This window comes from Macrobrachium rosenbergii, chromosome 56 (assembly GCF_040412425.1).
Source record: "Macrobrachium rosenbergii isolate ZJJX-2024 chromosome 56, ASM4041242v1, whole genome shotgun sequence".
NCBI classification, from domain to species: Eukaryota; Metazoa; Arthropoda; class Malacostraca; order Decapoda; family Palaemonidae; genus Macrobrachium; species Macrobrachium rosenbergii.
This window is the reverse complement of record NC_089796.1, coordinates 73,236,363-73,257,168: the sequence shown is the minus strand read 5'-3', so window position 1 is coordinate 73,257,168 and position 20,806 is coordinate 73,236,363. Positions and strand designations below refer to the sequence as shown.

The window sequence follows — 20,806 nt, the reverse complement described above, 5'->3', positions numbered from 1 at the left end:
TTGGGTTGGATGTTAGTTAAGGATTTGCAAAGGGGGAAGATTCACCCAAAGTTTATCATCTTTCACTGACAAAGCAACAAATTTTTGTCACACCTTCAGCCATCATCTTTCACTGACAAAGCAACAAAATTTGTCAAACCTTCAGCCATCATCTTTCACTGACAAAGCAACAAAAATTGTCACACCTTCAGCCATCAACTTTCACTAACAAAGCAACAAAATTTGTCACACCTTCAGCTGAGTATGGTTATAATTTAACTCATAAACAACTGACAAAAGCATCATACAACTTTATTTAAATACCAGCTTTTGAAATACTGGCGTTAACGCGTGAATGTATGTATAATTTCTCTCGGTCATAATTTAAGAAAACATTATGAACCCAAAAATTCAAAAAAATTACACAACCCAAACGTTCAAGACAAAATAGTAACCTCTACTTTAAAAAAAAAAAACTTCTAATTTTGAATGCCGTTGGTGTCCGCTTTCAGCGGTGGGTATTACATAAAAACAGTTCATAGGCACCTACGGTTTTCATAAAAAAAAATATATATATATATATTTGATGAGAAATCGTTTCTAAATTGTCACTGAGAAATACTTGTGTAATTTTCACGTCATATTTTCATTACAACTAAGCATTACATGTATTGTGCAGAAACGAAGTTTAATAACTAACTATGAATGTTTAAAAATTCTGAAAATACTACATTGGAGTAATGCCTTCATTTCTACATGATACTTCAGGGGAACAGGTACATTATTTACATAGGGTTCAGAAGGCCTCAATTAAGCTTATGCGAATACATCCCACAATGAATAAAACGCAAAAATGAAATAAATGAATTTGTTTTTGCTAAAATCACCATGGGAAGAAATATCGTACGTAAATTACTTTTAAAAAAGGAATACAGAATTAAAAAGGATCGTCGTCACTGATATAAAAATGGAATGGATATTACATTTCCTTTTAGGCTTAATATCAGCAACAGTAATTTAGATATCTTCTCTGCACTCCCCAGTGATAATGACGTTTTATTTATATAAAATAATGAAAAACGCTTTATAGTCAGGAAGGATTTCTCTTCTTTAATAGTAGCTGGCATGTTCACTGTCAATAAACGAGAGGAATTAAAATGTCTGAACGAAAAGGTTTTTCAAGCTCTTCGCTCAATAAAAGTCTTTAGGACTGCGTCTGTTTAGACTGCCAGAAACAGACCTTTTATTCTGTTTTTTGTTTGCTTCGTTATTCGAAATTCCTCGTTTTAACATGGATTAAAAATAACTTAAATTACAATCTATTCTGTGTTTTTTCTTTACACATGAAAAAGGTAGGAATATACAAAGAGGAGATTATTTCCATCAACAATGATCTCGAAAAGTATCCATGATATATCATTTACAAGGAGTTGAGAGGGGTATCCTCAGAAAATTATGTAGCACATTGTGTAATATATATTTTGCACAACGTAAACAAAATGGAAGATAGGATAAAACATGACAGAGGCTCCAGTTGACATTATTCTCTCCCTTGATAAATGACCTATATATTTCACTGCCGTCACGCTTGGAAGGAATAATTTCACGTCAAAATGAGGCTGTTCGTTTTGTCGTTCACATGTTACCTGCCACGTCTGCGGTGACTGAACTTTCATCATAACAAGAGAGAGAGAGAGAGAGAGAGAGAGAGAGAGAGAGAGAGAGAGAGAGAGGAGGAGGAGAGAGGAGAGAGTTAAAACACAAGGAATAAATGAAATGGGTGAAATTCATGCGGGTTCCCTTCATTCAGTTTCGTATTCAAGGAATGCGTACACATACGTACACACACACACATATATATATATATATATATATATATATATATATATATGTGTGTATGTGTGTGTATGTATGTGTGTATGTGTGTGTATATATATGTGTATATATATATGTATATATATATATATATATATATATATATATATATATATATATATGTATGTGTGTGTGTATGTACTGTATATATATTACATATATATAATATATAAAATATATATAACATATATATATATATATATATATATATATATATATATATTTTATATATTATATATATAATACACACAATTATAATGTGTGTGAATGTGTATAAATACATAAATATGTGTGTGGCGGGCGCGCGAGCGTGTTACCAGCATAAATAACAAATATTACCAATCGTCTAAAGTAATCAAATCGAGTCAGTGAGTCGACTGTATTAGACACAATCAAACCAAAATATTTCATCCGTCTGGAAAGCCTATGGAGATTTTCAGGGAATATTCCGTTTCCTTGGAAAATAAGATCTCAGTTTTACCATTCTTGGTGGCATTGATTATAATCAGAATGACTTGAAAACTAAAAATAATAACACCTGATTGATTATTTGCTTATAAAAGTAGAGCACTACGTACTTCCTCAAATATCTGAGTCCTTAACCTGACAGTTTTTCAAACTCAAGGTCATTTTAATGTCAACATTTTAGTTCTTCTCTTCTATATCTAAGTCATAATGATAGCTAAAGGTCTCTGGCCTTCAGAATTCGACAGAATTGTGTAAGGTGTTTCAACTCTAACTGAATTTTGAAGATCTCAGCTCAATTTAATGGTTAACATTTATATTTTTCTGATTTTCATGACACTCGCCAGGTAGGTACCATGGGGGCTGGTGAACCTTTTTTCAAAATAATTCTAACCTTGACTTACTTTTAAGGTCAAATTTCAATATGGAGGCCAATATATAATTTTTATCTGATTTCAATGAAAGTTCTATGTGCCTAGTCGACTGGTGATTACCTATTCCATATCGCTTGGACTGACTTTTAAACTTTTTTTCCAGAACCATACAAACTTTTACAGGCCAAAATATTATCTGTGAACGTTCAATTTTTTTCTTCTAATTCTTAGAAAAGTTATCAGCTAAGCACCCGGCTATCCTTTTATCATTTTCACAAAGTAATTCTGACATTCACTTACTTTTCAAGGTTACGGGTCAATTCAAAGGTCATCATTTTATTTTAGCTTGATTCAGATGAAGCCGGGGGGGTGGGGAGGGGATGATGTCTCGAAAAATCTTGCCTTTATCTGATATTCAAGGTCACAGTCAATCAATGGATATTTTATTTTTCAACAATTTTGTTTTCTTCTGACTTTGATGAAGTGCGATACTGTTATTTTTTTCTTTTTTTTTTTTGTATTTTCCTCAGGTGTCTCTGATAAAGACTTATTTTAAATGTCACACGTCAGAATGTTTTTCATTGGTCATACAAGGCAAATATATGATTTTAATACAATTGCATTATGTGATGACAGTATTGAAAGGTAGTATCCCCTGAGATCTAGTTACAATTCATTTTCATTCAGCTACACTACTTTAAGTAATTCCCATTTTTGTATGAGAACTTTTGATTTGGCTTTGGGGAGCCTGCCCTGCCTGACATCGGGGGTATCTTTTATCACCCAAGCGTATTAAATTTCTCAACTATTACCATACCGGATTACCTGGAAACAAAATGTATTTACTAAATCAAAGAGGTGAAACAATCGGACAAAGAGATGTCAACGTTATAATACTTTCGTTAAGCATCCCATTACCTTCAAGAAATCTTTAGTGAGAGCCAGGAGTTTAGAATACGAGCGGACGAGCAATTCCTCTTAATGGAAAAAGAAAAAAAATCTCATTTCCCTAAAATTGAAAGGTCTTTGTACATTAAAGAGCCTGCCATCACCTAAGGGGATCATTCTCGGCCTATTTCGCTCCCCTTTTAGGCCTTCTCTTTATTCAGGATTCTTGCTTATCTTTTATGGAGGCTGTAAAACAAATGAAAGATAAGTGACATTGAGATAATAAGCCAACGGCAACTTATAAATCTCTCTCTCTCTCTCTCTCTCTCTCTCTCTCTCTCTCTCTCTCTCTCTCTCTCTCTCATACACACGTACACACACACACACACACACATATATATATATATATATATATATATATATATATATATATATATATATATATATATATATATATATATATGTATATATATATATATTCTATATACCCTCTTAACTTCTCGTATATATATATATGAAAATATATAGCCTGTGAATGAATCGAACCCGCATTACCATATTCACCCATAAAATGTGTGTACCTGCCCTTGTCAGAGAGAGAGAGAGAGAGAGAGAGAGAGAGAGAGAGAGAGAGAGAGAGAGAGAGAGAGAGAGGAGCAAACTTACTTGGCTATATCAGGGTCTTTAACAAGACAGTCAGCAGCCTATAATAATAGTCGACTCGTCTAAAAAAAAAAATCAGTTGCTCTTTCAATTGCTGTTTCTCGCATCTAATGATCAGTCAGTCCTTAAAACCAAACAAAAGTACGATCTTCCTTTGCAAAAGATACTTTCAGCTATGTCCAGAACAAACGCTGGCCAGCACAAATCAGTCTGCAAACGCCGGTGATTTAATCAGTAAAGGAGAACACGCAAAGATGAAAAATAGTGGTACTGGTCTGTAGACATTTATCTCGGCTAAATGTACCAACTAATCAAGTAGCGGTGCTGAATGTCGTAAATACCGAATACTGGATTATAAATATTACAAAGGAAAGCATTAGATCAAGCATCAAGTCCTTTTCACGGGTTTATTCCATTTCATAGTCACAGAAATATTCTGAGACCATGAATATTAGGAAGTTTAAGAGCAAGCTAATTGTTTTCAACAAGGAAGGTTTCGTGTTCAGTCTTAAAATAAATTTGAATTAATGCTGACTGAATAGTCTAAAGCAAGCAATTCCCAGGAATCATCACTTACTCTGGTAACTAAATGCTCGGAAATCTGACTTCGTAGAAAATAAAAACAATTTTGCTAACCTACCTTTAACTGACATGAGCTAAAATAACACTTCGTTAAATGATAGGTCTTAATGCATGAACATTCATGCATAAGAGATTACTAAACATCAAGCATCTTTACTGGAACTGCCATAGTAATTTTCTAATAATTGAAATATAACAATTTCTAAGATCTTTAGAAACCACTGCGAGTACTGGAAAGTTAATAAATAACCTTAAGTGACATGCAACCAACAACAAGTAAATGGTGATTTTTTTTTTCTATGCTTATTCTCAACTTCCCAAATAAAGCAACCAACAAAAATTTAGGCCAGCCTTGTGAAATACTTGCAATTTTTTCGTAAATACTGTCTGCCTTTACCGTTATCTACGACGGATAACAAAAAATGTCTAAATAATGGGGATATCATGCACCAGGGAAGTCTATACAAGTCAAAGGGTTAAGCAGGGCTAGACTCGAGCCATAATTAATTTAATTCTAGTAAGCTTATGTGCAGACGGTGCCCTAATTTCCGATTTATTCGGCACGATTTGCAGCTAATTATCTTTAGTTAGAACGGAACAATGCCAATACCAATTCCAGGCAAGCGCCCAGTTCAATGCTGACGCTTAATCTTAATCATTTTTTTCCCAAACCGAGCACAACCGTGTCTGGCAGCCGTGCAAGTCCGTGACGTTTGGGGTCATAATCCCGATGTAGAATTTCTGTTCCAAACTGCTATCATATCAAGCAGCAGTTACCGAAGAGTGAAATGACAGCAACACAAAGAAGGTAACCGCAGGCAACAGTCCCCTAACAGGAAATTGTGTGAACGAGTGAAGAAACGAAAATAAACGCATGTCAGTGCTTGCACAGAAAACAAAGACTTAAAGAAGATCGGCAAAGAGAGAATGAGAAACAAGGAAAGAGATGGGGACTATTTTTTTTTTAGTGGTTTTTTTTCCGTCTAATATTTTTTCTTGGTGGGGCGACGCCTCTAATCCCCGGAAAGCATCCACAAAATAGAAAAAGGGGAGAATGTCAGAGTGGACGGCAATCAAGCTCTGGTCATTGTTATGAAATCTATCGGCCAAGCCTCTCAATGGGTATCCTTGCAGTCTCATTCGATCTGTAACTCGAATGACGGCTTTACTCCAGTAATCCGGGGAGAGATTCGACTTGCCTCAGCCCCAAATAAGAATGGAAATCTCTTACGTTTCCGTTTCGAGTATTTATGCTTACTGTGTCCAACTTGGCCGGATTCCCTTGCTGTCCCCCTCGAACGCTTCCCCTTGAGAAAATAAATAAAACATAAATGCGCCTCAGGCTTCATATAACGAAACTTTCGGTGAAATTCGCAACGCGTAATTTGAGATATAACTTACCAAGCATTTCTTTTGAACGTGAGTGCTGGTTAAGAAAGAAAGAATAAAATCTTTTGTTCTTTCTTAACCATGTGCTTTTGTTAACTTTCTCCTTTTTTCTGACAGAGTCGTCTGTGCATTGGAATATTTATTTTCCAGTGCAGGGGCAATGCCAGCTGGAGTGTCTTACACAAAGGGTTACAGTAACAGCAAAAAAAAAAGAGAGAAAATGGAATGTCAGACCTTTAAATAATGTAAATGCATACAAAAACTGTGAAGAAAATGCAAAAGGAGCATATGATTAAAAAGAAAAAACATTAACTACGCAAACACAAACATATAGGAGTTCTTTTACACGTATGCATTACATACAACTGTTAATTCTAGTGAGCGACTCAAAAGGATTCTTCTTCAAAAGATTCAAATCGCTATTGAGGGATTTCCATGTACGATTTAAACTTACAAAGCTCCGCGATAGAAAGATATGATATGATGCAATGGTTTTATAATGCAAATAATGCCTCATTCGGGAATTATGCAACAAGAGGAAGGTCACTTTATTTACGAATGCTTCGCGGATGCATTGCCATTTTTGGCCTGGGCATATGAAAGAAAAAGTACGTGATTCTTTATAATGCAAAAGACCTTAACAATTTTGTCTACTGCATATCTGAATGTTGAAAACATACCGGGAAAGTCGCGATTGATAGAAAATCCGACTTTATCAAATAAATACCACCTACGAACGATGAAAATTATGACTGCCAAGCGGCAGAGCTTCATCCACATCCGAAACATCTTAAAATATTTCTGCCAAATGAAACCAGAGCCACGACCTGGTGGCGTCCAAACAATTTTGTGACCTCGGAATCTCGATGCAGCCGAGGTCACCGAAAATGGGAGATATCGCCGAAGACACATAAGAATTCCTAAACCATTAAAACATGTTGCCGTCCACGCTATCATTTCACACCAAAATAAACACGGTTTCATTTCCTTGCAATACTCCCCAAAATTCAGATTATTCTGATTCTGTCTCACGGAGTTATAATTACAGGGGCCAAATTAGATTTGCCTTAGTCCAACACAGCTAATTATTGCCGTCTTGAACTTACACTTGCTAGTTAAGGTGCTCAGTTGACTGAGAGTAGTGATTACTGCATACAAGTTTGAGGAGACAGAAGGACGAGAGGATGGGGGGAAATTACCAGGAACTGAGAGAGAGAGAGAGAGAGAGAGAGAGAGAGAGAGAGAGAGAGAGAGAGAGAGAGAGAGAGAGAGATGGTGGAAAATAAGTCAATCCAGTTGGTGTTGGGTATTGATTTTTGGACAAGGAGAGAGAGAGAGAGAGAGAGAGAGAGAGAGAGAGAGAGAGAGAGAGAGAGAGAAGGATGAAAGTAACTCAATCCAGCTGTTGTGGGGGAGCAGCCTTAGTTAACAAAAAGAGAGAGAGAGAGAGAGAGAGAGAGAGAGAGAGAGAGAGAGAGAGAGAGAGAGAGAGAGTTAAAACATAACTGTGTTGGGATTACCTCCTTAAGAGAGAGAGAGAGAGAGAGAGAGAGAGAGAGGAGAGAGAGAGAGAGAGAGAGAGAGGAGAGGAAAGGGGGAGATGGAAAGTAACTCAATCCAGCTGGTGGGGAATAGCTCTGCTCATGCTAAGAAGAGAGAGAGAGAGAGAGAGAGAGAGAGAGAGAGAGAGAGAGCCACAGTCTTCCATTACAGCCAAATGGCTAATTCCAAAACTCTTTTCCCTCCTCGACAGACGGACCATCATTCCGCCTGCCCCCAAGCGACCAGTATGGCGATGTGGGCGACAACGTGACACTTGAGTGCCAGGTCGATGCGATGCCCGAGCCCACCATCGTATGGATCCGGCAGAAGCTGCAGACGGTGGTGGGCAAGGGGCCCGAACTCCACGTCACAATTGACAAGGACACCGTTGGTAGTTACCTCTGCATTGCCAAAGTCAACAGCTTCCCTGAGAGCACGGCTCTGCTGGGCATATTTTTAAAGGTAACCTCTCTAACACTACCACATTCACGAACTGCATATGGTACATCTATGTCATATATATATATATATATATATATATATATATATATATATATATATATATATATATATATATATATATATATATATATATATATATATATATATATATATATATATATATATATATATACATACATACATGTTATTACACTTATACAAACACGCACACAATGAAATACTAGCAATTTCAGACACAAAGATGTGTCATTCCAACTGCATTCAGTAATTTACAGTGTAAATTACAGTTGAAATATATATATATATATATATATATATATATATATATATATATATATATATATATATGCATATGTACATTTATATATATGTGTATATATATATATATATATATATATATATATATATATATATATATATATATATATATATATATATACAGTAGAGACCACTTGGTACAGCTTTCAAAATGGCCCCTCCCTCATTTCTAGACATGGTAAAAACTTCTCACCTCTCATGTGAGTGACAATGAATGGGAGGCATTTTGGCAAGTTTTGGGGGGAATATCTATAATTACAAAAGTTGAAATACACGTTTAGTGAGATTGGGTCATATGAAAAGACGGCAATAAATTCTCTAAGACTTTTAATGATGTTTTCTGCCCACTGGATGATGCAAGAATAGACAGGTGCTTATTCATCTAGAGACAAAAGACACCATAGCTAATTTTTTCACGATAAGAGATAGTGTACAGACTTGAAACATTTTTTGATGTCTGGATTTTCAATGGAGGACCAAAATTAGCATGTAATTGTTACTGAGAAGACGACTTTTTTTGTTAGGTGCCTCATATACATAGCTCGGGAGTTATCAACTTTATTTACCAGAGGCCTCATTATGTAAACTTTGTAAGGTTATTAACAAAGTATTCATTAATATTATTAGAATAGTTTAACCAGATCACTGAGCTGATTATCAGCTCTCACAGAGATGGTCGTAAATGTCTGAATGGAATGGAATATTAGCACTGAGACCAGTGAGGTCATTCAGGTATTTGACGAATGAAAATGAAATTTAAAATTTGTACATACATATATACAAAGCTTCTTTTACACTGGTATGCACACATACAATAGATACATTTATACGTTTACATACACACAATAAAAAAAAACGTTCACTGACAAAAATCAGGATAAATTCGATAAGATTTTCAAAATTTGTATCTTTTAAAAAGTTCATAAAAAATCCGAAGGATTTGTATATTTTCACGATTTACTTTTAATTTTTTATATTTGGTCGATTAAACCACAATTCATCAAAAATATTAAAACTGGTCTAAATGAAATATTAAAATTAGTCTAAATAAAATATTAAAGCTTTTGACAAAATTTCACTAACAGATTTATTAGTATTCAAAATATCATAATAAAACTACAAGTTTCGCTAATAAAATGTAAGCACTTATTATTCTCAAGCAGTTTTGAAAATCAAGGTAAAGTCCAAGAATGTATTTATACGTATAAGTAGCTGGCAAGGAATAGAATCTCTTGCACTGCAATCATAAATATTTAATCAAATAAAAGACACCACAAAGCAATCTCACCTGAATACGGAAATGTGAAAAATAACCTTCTGCTATTCGTATACAGAATTTAAAATCCCAAGCTTAAATCGTTTCACAAATTGCACAAAACTTCCCGGCCACAACAGCCACGCCTTTTACTGATGGGCGAGCCTGGATAGCAACAAGTTTCAAAAGCAGCGGAACGATTGAATCAGGTCGCGCCCGAAATAATACAATTTCTATTGCAAATATGAACAACGCATAAAACGTAGCTTTTAATCCTAGCTGATACTAATCTCGATGGCAGTGACATGTAACATAAAACGTACATATACAGGAAAAGAGGAATAGCATCAGATTGTATGTGTGTGTATGTGTGAGAGAGAGAGAGAGAGAGAGGAGAGAGAGAGAGAGAGAGAGAGAGAGAGTTGTTTGAGTGTTTCGGGGCTTCAGTAGGCACGTGAATCTCTTTCTTTCCTGTACCCTAATCCCTGTTGACAGTATTTAGGAAAACCAGTATCTTTACTAATTACTGCCCAAGTGGTTTAAATACAAAATAAATATATATATATATATATATATATATATATATATATATATATATATATATATATATATATATATATATATATATATATATATATATATATATATATATATATGTATGTATATATATATATATATATATATATATATATATATATATATATATATGTGTATATGTATGTATATATATATATATATATATATATATATATACAGTATATATATATATATATATATATATATATATATATATATATATATATATATATATATATATATATATATATATATATATTTTTCCTCCTGATTTATTCAAATTAAATCATTTTCCTCGGAAGAAGAGGGATGCAAGTGAAAATATGACGTGGAGCCTCATTATGCATATTGATTATCAGACGTCAGTTGTCAGGGGGAAACATCAAAATGGTAAAGGTTCACTCAGACAGCCTGGCGAGAAGACGCCTTTCTCGAAGATAATTTGCAAATGACCGTGCAGAGAGCCTGAACGTACAACCGACGTAATCATTCCTAAGAGAGTGCTAATCCCAAAGAATGGGCTCCCGGATGCTAGGGCTCTAAAACTAATCTCCATGAGCGCACTCTCGTGCACTGTTAGGGGAAAGAAGAAGTCAAGTATGTTGAAGGGATTACAAACGCTAAATGGTTCTGGCGCTAGCAGTTCCGAGTAAACTCCTTGCTTATTCTCTTACGACTGCCATTTAATGATTTTGTTCAGAAACGATCGCTGCCTGAGTATCCAAGCTTCCGCACATGGAGGAAGAGAATGATGTTTCAGAAACCTCCCCCACAATATAAAATTTCTTAATATGGGTGAAGCCTTCCTCCTGAAGGAGCTCTTAACTTTACTTCTAAGATCACGCTCTATTTATAAAGGGTAATTGATATTTCAAGCCATATTTGGTGCAGTCTTTGAAGGGAAGTTGTGTTCGAGGTAAAACAGAAACCACTGGTTCAGTGGTAGTCAAATTTTTATTTGATTCTGTTGTTAAATAAACTGTATTTTTAGCGTCACTGCTTTCAGTATAGGTGTGTTATCTTTCTTAACCAACTGCTAATCTTACTTTATCATGAGTTATGTTCCTGAGTGCCACTTCTTTTAGGTCTAAAGAAAGTGTAATTCTTAGAATGAAAATATCAGAAGCCTCACCAGTTTTACTTTAAAGGAGCGTGGTGTACTTTTAGTTTTCTGTAAAAGAAAACCATGGTACCGGCTTTATCTGTCCGTCCGCAATTTTTTCTGTCCTCACTTTTGCTGTCCGCCCGCAGATCTTAAAAACTACGGAGGCTAGAGGGCTGCAAATTAGTATGTTGATCATCCACCCTCCATCATCAAACATGCAAAATTGCGAGCCCTCTCAGCCTCAATAGTTTTTATTTTATTTAAGGTTAAAGTTAGCCATAATCGTGCTTCTGGCAACAATATAGGATAGGCCACCACCGGGCCGTGGTTAAAGTTTCATGGATCGCGTTATACCGAGACCACCGAAAGATAGACCTATTTTCGCTGGCCTTGATTATACGCTGTAGCGGCTGTACAGAAAACTCGAATGCGCCGAAGAAACTTCTGCGCATTTATTACTTGTTTTATGTCGTCTATATTTCTGGCTAAGCACTATTTCAGGTCGATGTAGTTGTCTATCCTTTTACTGAATCGTTTACAATGCGTATTTTTAAGACGGGGTTTTGTCTATCGTTGCTCTGTTGCTCTTTTCATGTGTGCATCGTCAGTTTGATTAAGGCAGGTGTGCATATATATGAAACTTAAATACAGGAAAAATATGAACATTTCAGTGAATTATAAACAACATTAAACTGGAGGGAAATTTCTAAATCTCTCTAATTATAAAAAAAGAAATTAAGAAAACATTATCAAAATATAGCAGTCAATCAACGGTCTAGAAGTCGAGAGTCATCATGTACTGTAAAACTTGCTGTAATCACATAAAAGCTTCAATAAATCCTTATATAATGAGACGTATAAATTGTATAAATAATATATATATATATAATATATATATATATATATATATATATATATATATATATACATAATTACATATACCTATAATATATATCAATCCATACCTACGGCACTGGCGTAATACCTCCCGTTTGGAAGTCATGCCAAAGTGGCCCCTATGATTGAAATGTCCAGCCGACCAAAATAAAGATTATTACTTTTGCTGTGGTGAGATGTGGCACTGATCCTACAATATTAATCCAGTGTGTGATATTACTCTGAACGTATAACACGCGTCCCTTCTCTTTCCTCGCATTTGCATTATTTCATTGGATATTAGTTACGCTGGTTTTATTGCATTTTCCTCATAAACCTTGCTAATTGGGTTTATGGCGTCGACTTCATTAGCTTCTATAGTGTATCAGTAACAATTCACGAACTTTTGTAAAGAAGCTACTTAGAAAAGAAATAAATAAAAGTCTGTATATAGCTTATGAGTGTGTGTGTGTGTGTGTGTGTGTGTGTGTGTGAGAGAGAGAGTGAGAGAGAGAGAGGAGAGAGAGAGAGTGTGAGAGAGAGAGAATTGCGTGTTTCACCAAAAGTAAATCCCAGGTATTTTCACATACGCAATTAATCCACAGATTTCTAACAATAGTAAAAACAAAACTAAACTGACATATATATACTGTATATATATATATATATATATATATATATATATATATATATATATATATATATATATATATATATATATATATATATATATATATATATATATATTCATCTTGAAATCCTTTTCCCTTAGAGAGAGCTCCAAATGGAAATTGTTTTGGAAATTATTTTGATGAAGTTGCTAATCCCATCAGCGTTTTTGTGAATGCAGATACATGTGTGCATATTCACGCAAGCAGACCCACAAAATATATTTATATCACATACAAACATGAACACATGATCTATATATATATATATATATATATATATAGAGAGAGAGAGAGAGAGAGAGAGAGAGAGAGAGAGAGAGAGAGAGAGAGAGAGAGAGAGAGAGAGAGAGAGAGTTGTTCCAAAGAAAAAGCAGCACAATGGTCACTGCCCTAGTCATACTGCTGATGAGCTGTGGATGAGCCCATGTGTATGAACCATCCACAACATTACCCACAACACACCCACCTAACCTCTGACACACACACACACACACACACACACACGTACTGTCATTCGCCTCTTTCCTGCAAGCATTCTCGCGTTCCTGGGCATAAGGCGCCTCCTCCCCAGTGCCATTTTCCCATCATCCATACTTTCTGGAGGCTTCGTGTTAGCAATTCTACAGTCTTTTCACTAATCTAGCGTCCACCTGTGTTTCCACGTGATCGAGCCATCTCCAAAAACTGTGATGCATCCATTCACCCACAATAACATTCTACCGAAAGTTCATTACAATAGGGAAGAAGGAGGAAGGAAAGGGGAAAGAAGTGAGAAGACAGAGGAGGAGGGGGAATGGGGAAGTGGAGGGGATGGGGAGGGAGGGGGATGGAAGGGTGAATGAGAGGGAAGGAGAGTGGGGGGTAAAAGAAGGGAAGAGGGAAGGGGAGGGGAAAAGAAGGGTAGAAGAAGGGAAGAGGGAAGGGGGGAGGGAAAAAGAAGGGCAAAAGAAGGGAAGGGGAGGGTAAAAGAAGGGAAGAGGGAATGGGAGGGGAAAAAGAAGGGAAGAGGGAAGGAGAGGGGAGGGGAAAAAGAAGGGTAAAAGAAGGGAAGAGGGAAGAGGGAGGGGAAGATAAAAGGGAAGAGAAAGTCACGGTCCCCTGTTATAAAAGAATAAACAACACCATTGAACAAAGACAATAATAGAAAATCTTATACTTCTAGACACGTGCTCAGGGGTGTCTGTGTATCTGTGTGTGTTGGGGGGAAGGGAGGTCTGTCTCCCTTTCAACCGAAGGAGACTCATCCTAGATATGATGATGGTAATACCTCAAGGTACTTAAGAATGTGTATGTTATTGGCAATGCATGATGAGGATACGTTTGGCTTAAGATGAACCCTGAAAAAGATGTGGTAATTTCGTCGCGAGTAATTTTTAGTCACCTGTCACAGAAGCATTTGGTGTATTAATACGCGTGCGTGGATGGTGGTGAATTAGTTCGTGATCTCCAAGGCTATGGCCAAAACTACGAATTTGTGTGTGTGTGTGGATTAAGGACTCAGATATGATGACCGTAATACCACAAGGTACTTGAGTATTTGTATTTTATTGGCATGGTATGATTAAGGTACATTTGGCTTTAGATGAACACCGAAAAAATGTACTAATTTCAACGAGAGTAGTTTTTTTTAATGAGGGGGTAGGCCTGTCACAGAAACATTGGTCTGTTATTACTTTTTTCTTTATGCCCTGTAGGTTTCAAATGTTGATTTTATCGAGGTAATAAACAATTATATTAATAATTCTCATAAATTATGATTAAAATTCACGAATTCACGTAAATTCTGATAAAAAATTATGTTATAGGGGATTTGGATTTATTATTGTACGTTAATCATACCTTTGACAGCAACTGGAAGAAAAGGTGAAGCGTCACGTGAAAAACGGGAATTAACTCATAAAGCACTGAAGGAAAAGGTGATGTAAAAACGAAAATTTCATTTGTTTTGTCTGTGTTTGTATGTCTGTCACGGGATAGAGGTTTGATTTTGAGTTATAAACCTTTCTGGGGTACACAGAGGCCGTGTGCATATTTTTTCTGGGTCTGTCAAGCGGTTCAGATTTCTATAGCATCCCAACAAATAAACTAACATTCACTTTTATATAATAAATATACATATACTCACACAAAAAACGGATTAGTAACATCAAGAAGCATACACAAACACACACATATCTACACATTTGTGTGTGCGCACATGCATATGAATGCAAAGTTTTCTTGCAATTTTCTGACAATATACTGTAATGTACCAATTCCATTGCTGAGATATGTTACGTATGCAAATCATAATGACACTTTTATGCTTCTTCCCCAAAATGGGGGCAATCTGGTCATTTCCCCGCCTCCAGAACACCTCTTTGCGGAGTAAAACTCTCTAAGGGCTTTTTTTATCCTCCCTTTTCCGCTTTGCAGGGACCTCCTCGCATCCAGTCCGAGAAGCAGCAGTGGGGGAACCAAGGGGAAACTGCGCTCGTTGAGTGCATAGTTACAGATGCCTCTTCCCAATCAATGACTGTGACCTGGAGCCATGACAACCAAGATGTGGACTTGGGTTAGTAGTGACGACAACCTGCAGCCCATGATGTGCATGGGGCCTCTCTTGTTTGTCCTTATTCCTCCCCGAAACCGTTGCTCCGTTTGTATGGATATCTGCATTTTTATTCCCCTTATATTTCATGTGTACAAACGTTTACAACGTTTTGTCTTTTTTATCAAAGGACTCACACAAAAGGAATCATATCTTTTGCTGCAATTGCATTATGTAGGAACATGAACCCTGGTCTCGTTTAGTTTTTATGTTAACTGCACCTGGTGCAGATATCCATATGATCTTTTTGATGCCGTTAAACTAACGCGAATTTGAATGCATATCTGAGACTATTATGAAATAAAAGTCATATTTCCAGATACATGATAAAAGCATGCAATTCAGAACAGCTGTCCGTCATTACACAGTCCTGTAAACAACCAATAAAACTGAGCATGAGATGGATGATTATTTAGGTGCTTTTTCAAATGACGGTACACTGAATCATTGTCAGTTTTTATCATTCGTTTTCAAAACATATGCAGGCGTTTAAGATAGGCAATAAAACATCCCGAATAAAACCAAAACAAAAAAAGGCACCAAAGGAGCCTCTCAGTACAGTCTCCTTTAAGCCATCCGCAGACACTCACAAAGCATTTCTCGTTACTCTGTTAGAAAACGACCGTTACGAGGTAGTGGAGGACACCATGTCTAAGGGCGTCCGTCACACGCTGGTGATTCACAAGGCGCAGGCGCAGGATTTCGGACAGTATAACTGTTCCGTTGAAAATCCTTATGGATCGGACTCCTTCGTCATCGAGCTTGTCAAGAAACGTAAGTTCATACTGTACACTTTTCATAATAAGCACCCACGTGTATGTATGTATATATATGTATAATATATATATAATATTTAATATATATATATATATATATAAATATATATATATATATATATATATATATATATATATATATATATATATATATATATATATATATATATATACATAAATAAGCTGGACAGATGTTAGGTTTAGTCATCGATTTTCACAAAGAAAAAAAATCATTTGTGAATATTATAAACTGACAGTCTCATAAGAGGATTTGGTTCCTTAAATTTGGTACAATTACTGAAGGCAGATAAAAAAAGTATATCCACAAATGCATATATGCTTGTAGGTATGATTTGTATGTATATAAGTGTGTACATCATTATATGCACCATATAAATTTCTGACTCACATCAGGATCGAACCCCAGTCTCTCAAATGAAAGGCCAGAGGGCTACCAATTGACCTTACATATAATATATATATATATATATATATATATATATATATATATATATATATATATATATATATATATATATGAATATATATATGTACATACATATAAATATATATGTATATATTAACCTGGACTTTCCTTCCACCAACAGAAACAGTGCCCCTACTTATAGTACTCAGCGGAGTGTCAGTAGGAGTTGTGTTGGTTTTGGGCATAGCCATGGCAGTGGTCATAAACTTGAAAAGGTCAACTAACAGGAAAAAAGGTTTGTACAGAATGTTCTTAATAATTTAACTGTAGATGGCTGCTTCTAAGTTCAAGTTGCTAAATATTACTATTTAAATATCTCTCTCTCTCTCTCTCTTTCTCTCTCTCTCTCTCTCTCTCTCTCTCTCTCTCTCTCTCTCTCTCTCTCTCTCTCTCTCTCTCTCATCTTTGCAAGAGCTTTCTACCTGTTCAATTAAATTTTCACAGCGCGCTTTCCACATCAGTTGCACTTTAATTTGTACAATCTGAAGGATGCCTGTTTAGCCTGACAATTACTTCAATATAACGCTGTCGTTATTGATTTTCTTTCAGTTTTAAAGACTGACGGCTTACCCGAGAAAACAGTCACGCTTGAGATGAACGACCAAAATTCAACAGCCAACGACTCAGACTTGAAGGTAAGGTCGAAAAGAAAGTGTCTAAAATTCCACTGCATGAACTACATAATGTCGTATTTATTTCTGAGCATTCAGACCCTGGCTTTCGATATATAAGCGGTATTTTTATGTTTGGTCATATTTCTCGAAGCATTCTGTCTTCAATTTACAACGTCAGGGGAAGTGTTTGATTAATAAAGCATATATTTTTTTATAATCTTAAAGCCAGTGGTTAAATGCATCATGCACTTCATATTTTCTAGCCAGAAAAACGTTAGAGATCACTAAATCAGAAAGAGGTTCTTGGTGCGGAAACGCTGACTGTTTTAGAAAACTCAACAAGAGAGAAGAATAGCGACACCCTGCACTCAAGAGCTTGTCTCGTAAATAAATAAGGAGTACCGGGAACGTCTTTAAACGAGGCAATTTCTAAATCTGACGACGAAGCCTAAGTGAATTTGCAACACTAATGCAATCATGTTGAGTCAGTCAGAGTGACCAGGCGCAAGAGAGAGTCTAGCATAACTTTGTAAGCAATTAGTGAATTGTAACCAAACTTCTTGCGTCAACACATTTGGCTAACAGATTTTGCCGTGCCATTCTGCAAGTTGTTGTAGTCGACGCCAATGGAACCTCAAGAATCTTTGGCATGGAAATCAAGAGTATTCGGCGAACATTTACCTGAAACTCTACATTAGGACGGGAACGAAGGCAAAAAGACAGCCCAGTGTTTCCTGTAGAATTAGAGGGCCTTTTGAAGACAATGTTTGCTGAGAAGGAGCTTCGGAGAAAGTCTTAATACCCAATGACCTAGTTTATGACATTGTGGGGTAACGTTTATCACAATCAGTTACGTTAGAAAATGAATAATGCAACATTAGAATTAGAAGCTGGAATCTACGGTAACCGAAATACTTTGAAATAAAACTGGGCGTCAGGTGGCTTCGTTTTGAACCTAATACCCTAACATTCCAGTATTATTTTTAACGGTAACATTTTGGACGAACAGAAAGTTTCATCATATTATACTGATCTTATCGTTTATGAGCAGGATATCGTCTGTCAACTAAATTGCATATAAATTACTCAATGCTGCCCTATAAATGGACCAGAGGTAAAATCATGCCCGATTAAAAACTATTCTTGAGCACAAGTGAATGGCTGCGAAATAAATCCCAATTGTTGATCAGTGAAATCAGACTTAATCCCGACGTTTGGGGAAAAAAGTATTACATCGTTATTTCAACAATGCATTTTACGTTTCAATGCTTTGACACAAGAAACGATCGTTTGATACTGTGAAACACGGAAATAGCCAGGACCATTGTATAAAAGACCCGATTACAAAATGCTGCAACAAAAGCCATGAGCACTGGAAAAAGGGGAGAGCGATTTTTTCATGCGGGAAATATTATGCGATTTTTATAGCCAAGCAGGATATAATGATGTTCCGTACTCCTTTCACTCACGCACAAACGCAGGCACTAACAACTTGAGCCAGTCTTGTTGTAGGTTGCATCTTTGTTCATCTCTACCTGGTGAGGCTCAAATTTTACTATTAAAACAGTTTAACCAGATCACTGACCTGACTGTCAGCTCTCATAGGGCTGGCTCGAAGGACTAGAATGAAATACCAAGTCTAGGCCGCAGGCCAAGCACTGGGACCAAATAGGTCATTCAGCGTGGTGATGAATGAATAAATAGTAAATTAAGAAAAAAACTGCACAAAGGCATCTGCTCAAAAATATATAACAACACGCAAGGACAAACACAAAAGTTGAAGCCTGGTAAATGTAAGTGTCTCATGGTATTACAACTTAAGCCAGACTTCCATGCATATAAAAACACCAGGGTGCTAAAAACAGAATTCAAAATATGTTACCGGTATATTACTATGCTCGACTACAGTTTCAATCAATAAATAATTATGCACACATCACCCGTAAAATTAATCACGTTTGTAAATGTAAATAAATATTGAGCCATTTTTGTACAAGCGAAGAGAAATGCGCTATTCGTCACAGTGATTTTGCACATACAAAAACAATGACTGGCATAATTGCAATTAGCAGACTATTCCAGTCTTTATTAAAGAACTTCTGAAATTCAATAAATACTTAACATACATTATTTCCGGGGAAACAGAAATACACGAAATGAAAGATTCTGTAACTCAGTCTATGGCATCTACCGCGATCACACAAAAAATTTTCTAGCAAGGTCTGTAACCACCTAATGGCCTGACCACAATGTTAATAAAGTTAGCCACAAAACACCTTATTCGTTTTTAAATGTAATACTGCATCATAAGTTCTCAAAGCAAACTGGACACGTTTACTTAAATCTTAAAACGAATTGAAAACTCAAGAGTGCAGAAGTAAACTTGGAGCGAAGTCCCCACGCATTAAAGCTATTCAAAATGAAGTCTTAAAATCCTTTTCTTTCGACGTTCCAGGTTGATTTTGATCAGCGAACGGGTTCATCAATGAGTACCAAAGACGGAGGCGACAACAAAGGATGGGATAAGGAGTCCGATCATCCTACTACTCCGTCATACCTTACTTCTACCAGTCCTTATACTTACCCCGATTCCTTTACAGCTATCCCTACCAAAATGGTGAGTGCTGACGACTTAGCTTAGGCTTTTATTTTTCCTTAATAGTGACGAACATTATAAATCAATCCTTTCCAGAGGTATCACGTACTCATTTTCTTTCATTCATAATCCCCTCATGGCTTTGAAGAAAATCATACAATTGGTATAACTCAAACCTGATTTTTATGACAAGACTGCTTACAATACCCAGCATACCCAGCCACTATAATACTTACTTCCCAGCAGTAATGCACAAATATCTCCTCTTTTCTCCAGAATGGCCACCTCAACAGCAACAGCGACAGACGATCGTTCGGGAACTACGTGGACCACGCAGCTCTGGTCAACCACCAGTTACAGCAGCAACAGACATCTCCTTCTAGCATAGGATTAGTTGGTATAGTGGGGATGGGCGGGGTAGGGGGGGGCGGCGGCTACCTCAAGGGCAGCAACGGCATTGCCAACAATATCAGCGGCAGTGTAGCCAGTTACCCGAGCTCCCCAGCAGGTGGCGTTTTGACTTCGAGTCAGCATTCCCTTTACTCCGGATACGGGGAGTTCGACCCCGGGCAGGAGAGGGTCGACGCGGACCAAGGGTTCTCTCGGGTTATAACAACACTTTTACCAAGCAAAACTTCACGAGTTCAAGCGGATCCTTGCCGCTGTCGCTCCAGGTGACTGCTAGGCCTGCGGGATCTCCTGGCAGGAGCTGGTTCAACCATA

At 36.5% G+C, this 20,806-nt stretch overlaps 1 protein-coding gene across 1 annotated transcript in view; it reads left to right on the top strand.

Moving 5' to 3' along the window:
- Nucleotides 1-20,806, top strand: part of LOC136836469 (irregular chiasm C-roughest protein-like) — a 93,276-nt gene that overhangs the window by 72,326 nt on the left and 144 nt on the right. Inside the window, 9 exon segments of the mRNA XM_067100734.1 lie at nucleotides 7,969-8,219; nucleotides 15,436-15,574; nucleotides 16,226-16,384; nucleotides 16,995-17,108; nucleotides 17,423-17,508; nucleotides 19,943-20,104; nucleotides 20,360-20,684; nucleotides 20,687-20,784; nucleotides 20,786-20,806. The exon segment at nucleotides 20,786-20,806 is cut by the window's right edge and continues 144 nt beyond it. Coding sequence (XP_066956835.1) covers nucleotides 7,969-8,219; nucleotides 15,436-15,574; nucleotides 16,226-16,384; nucleotides 16,995-17,108; nucleotides 17,423-17,508; nucleotides 19,943-20,104; nucleotides 20,360-20,684; nucleotides 20,687-20,784; nucleotides 20,786-20,806 — 1,355 coding nt within the window.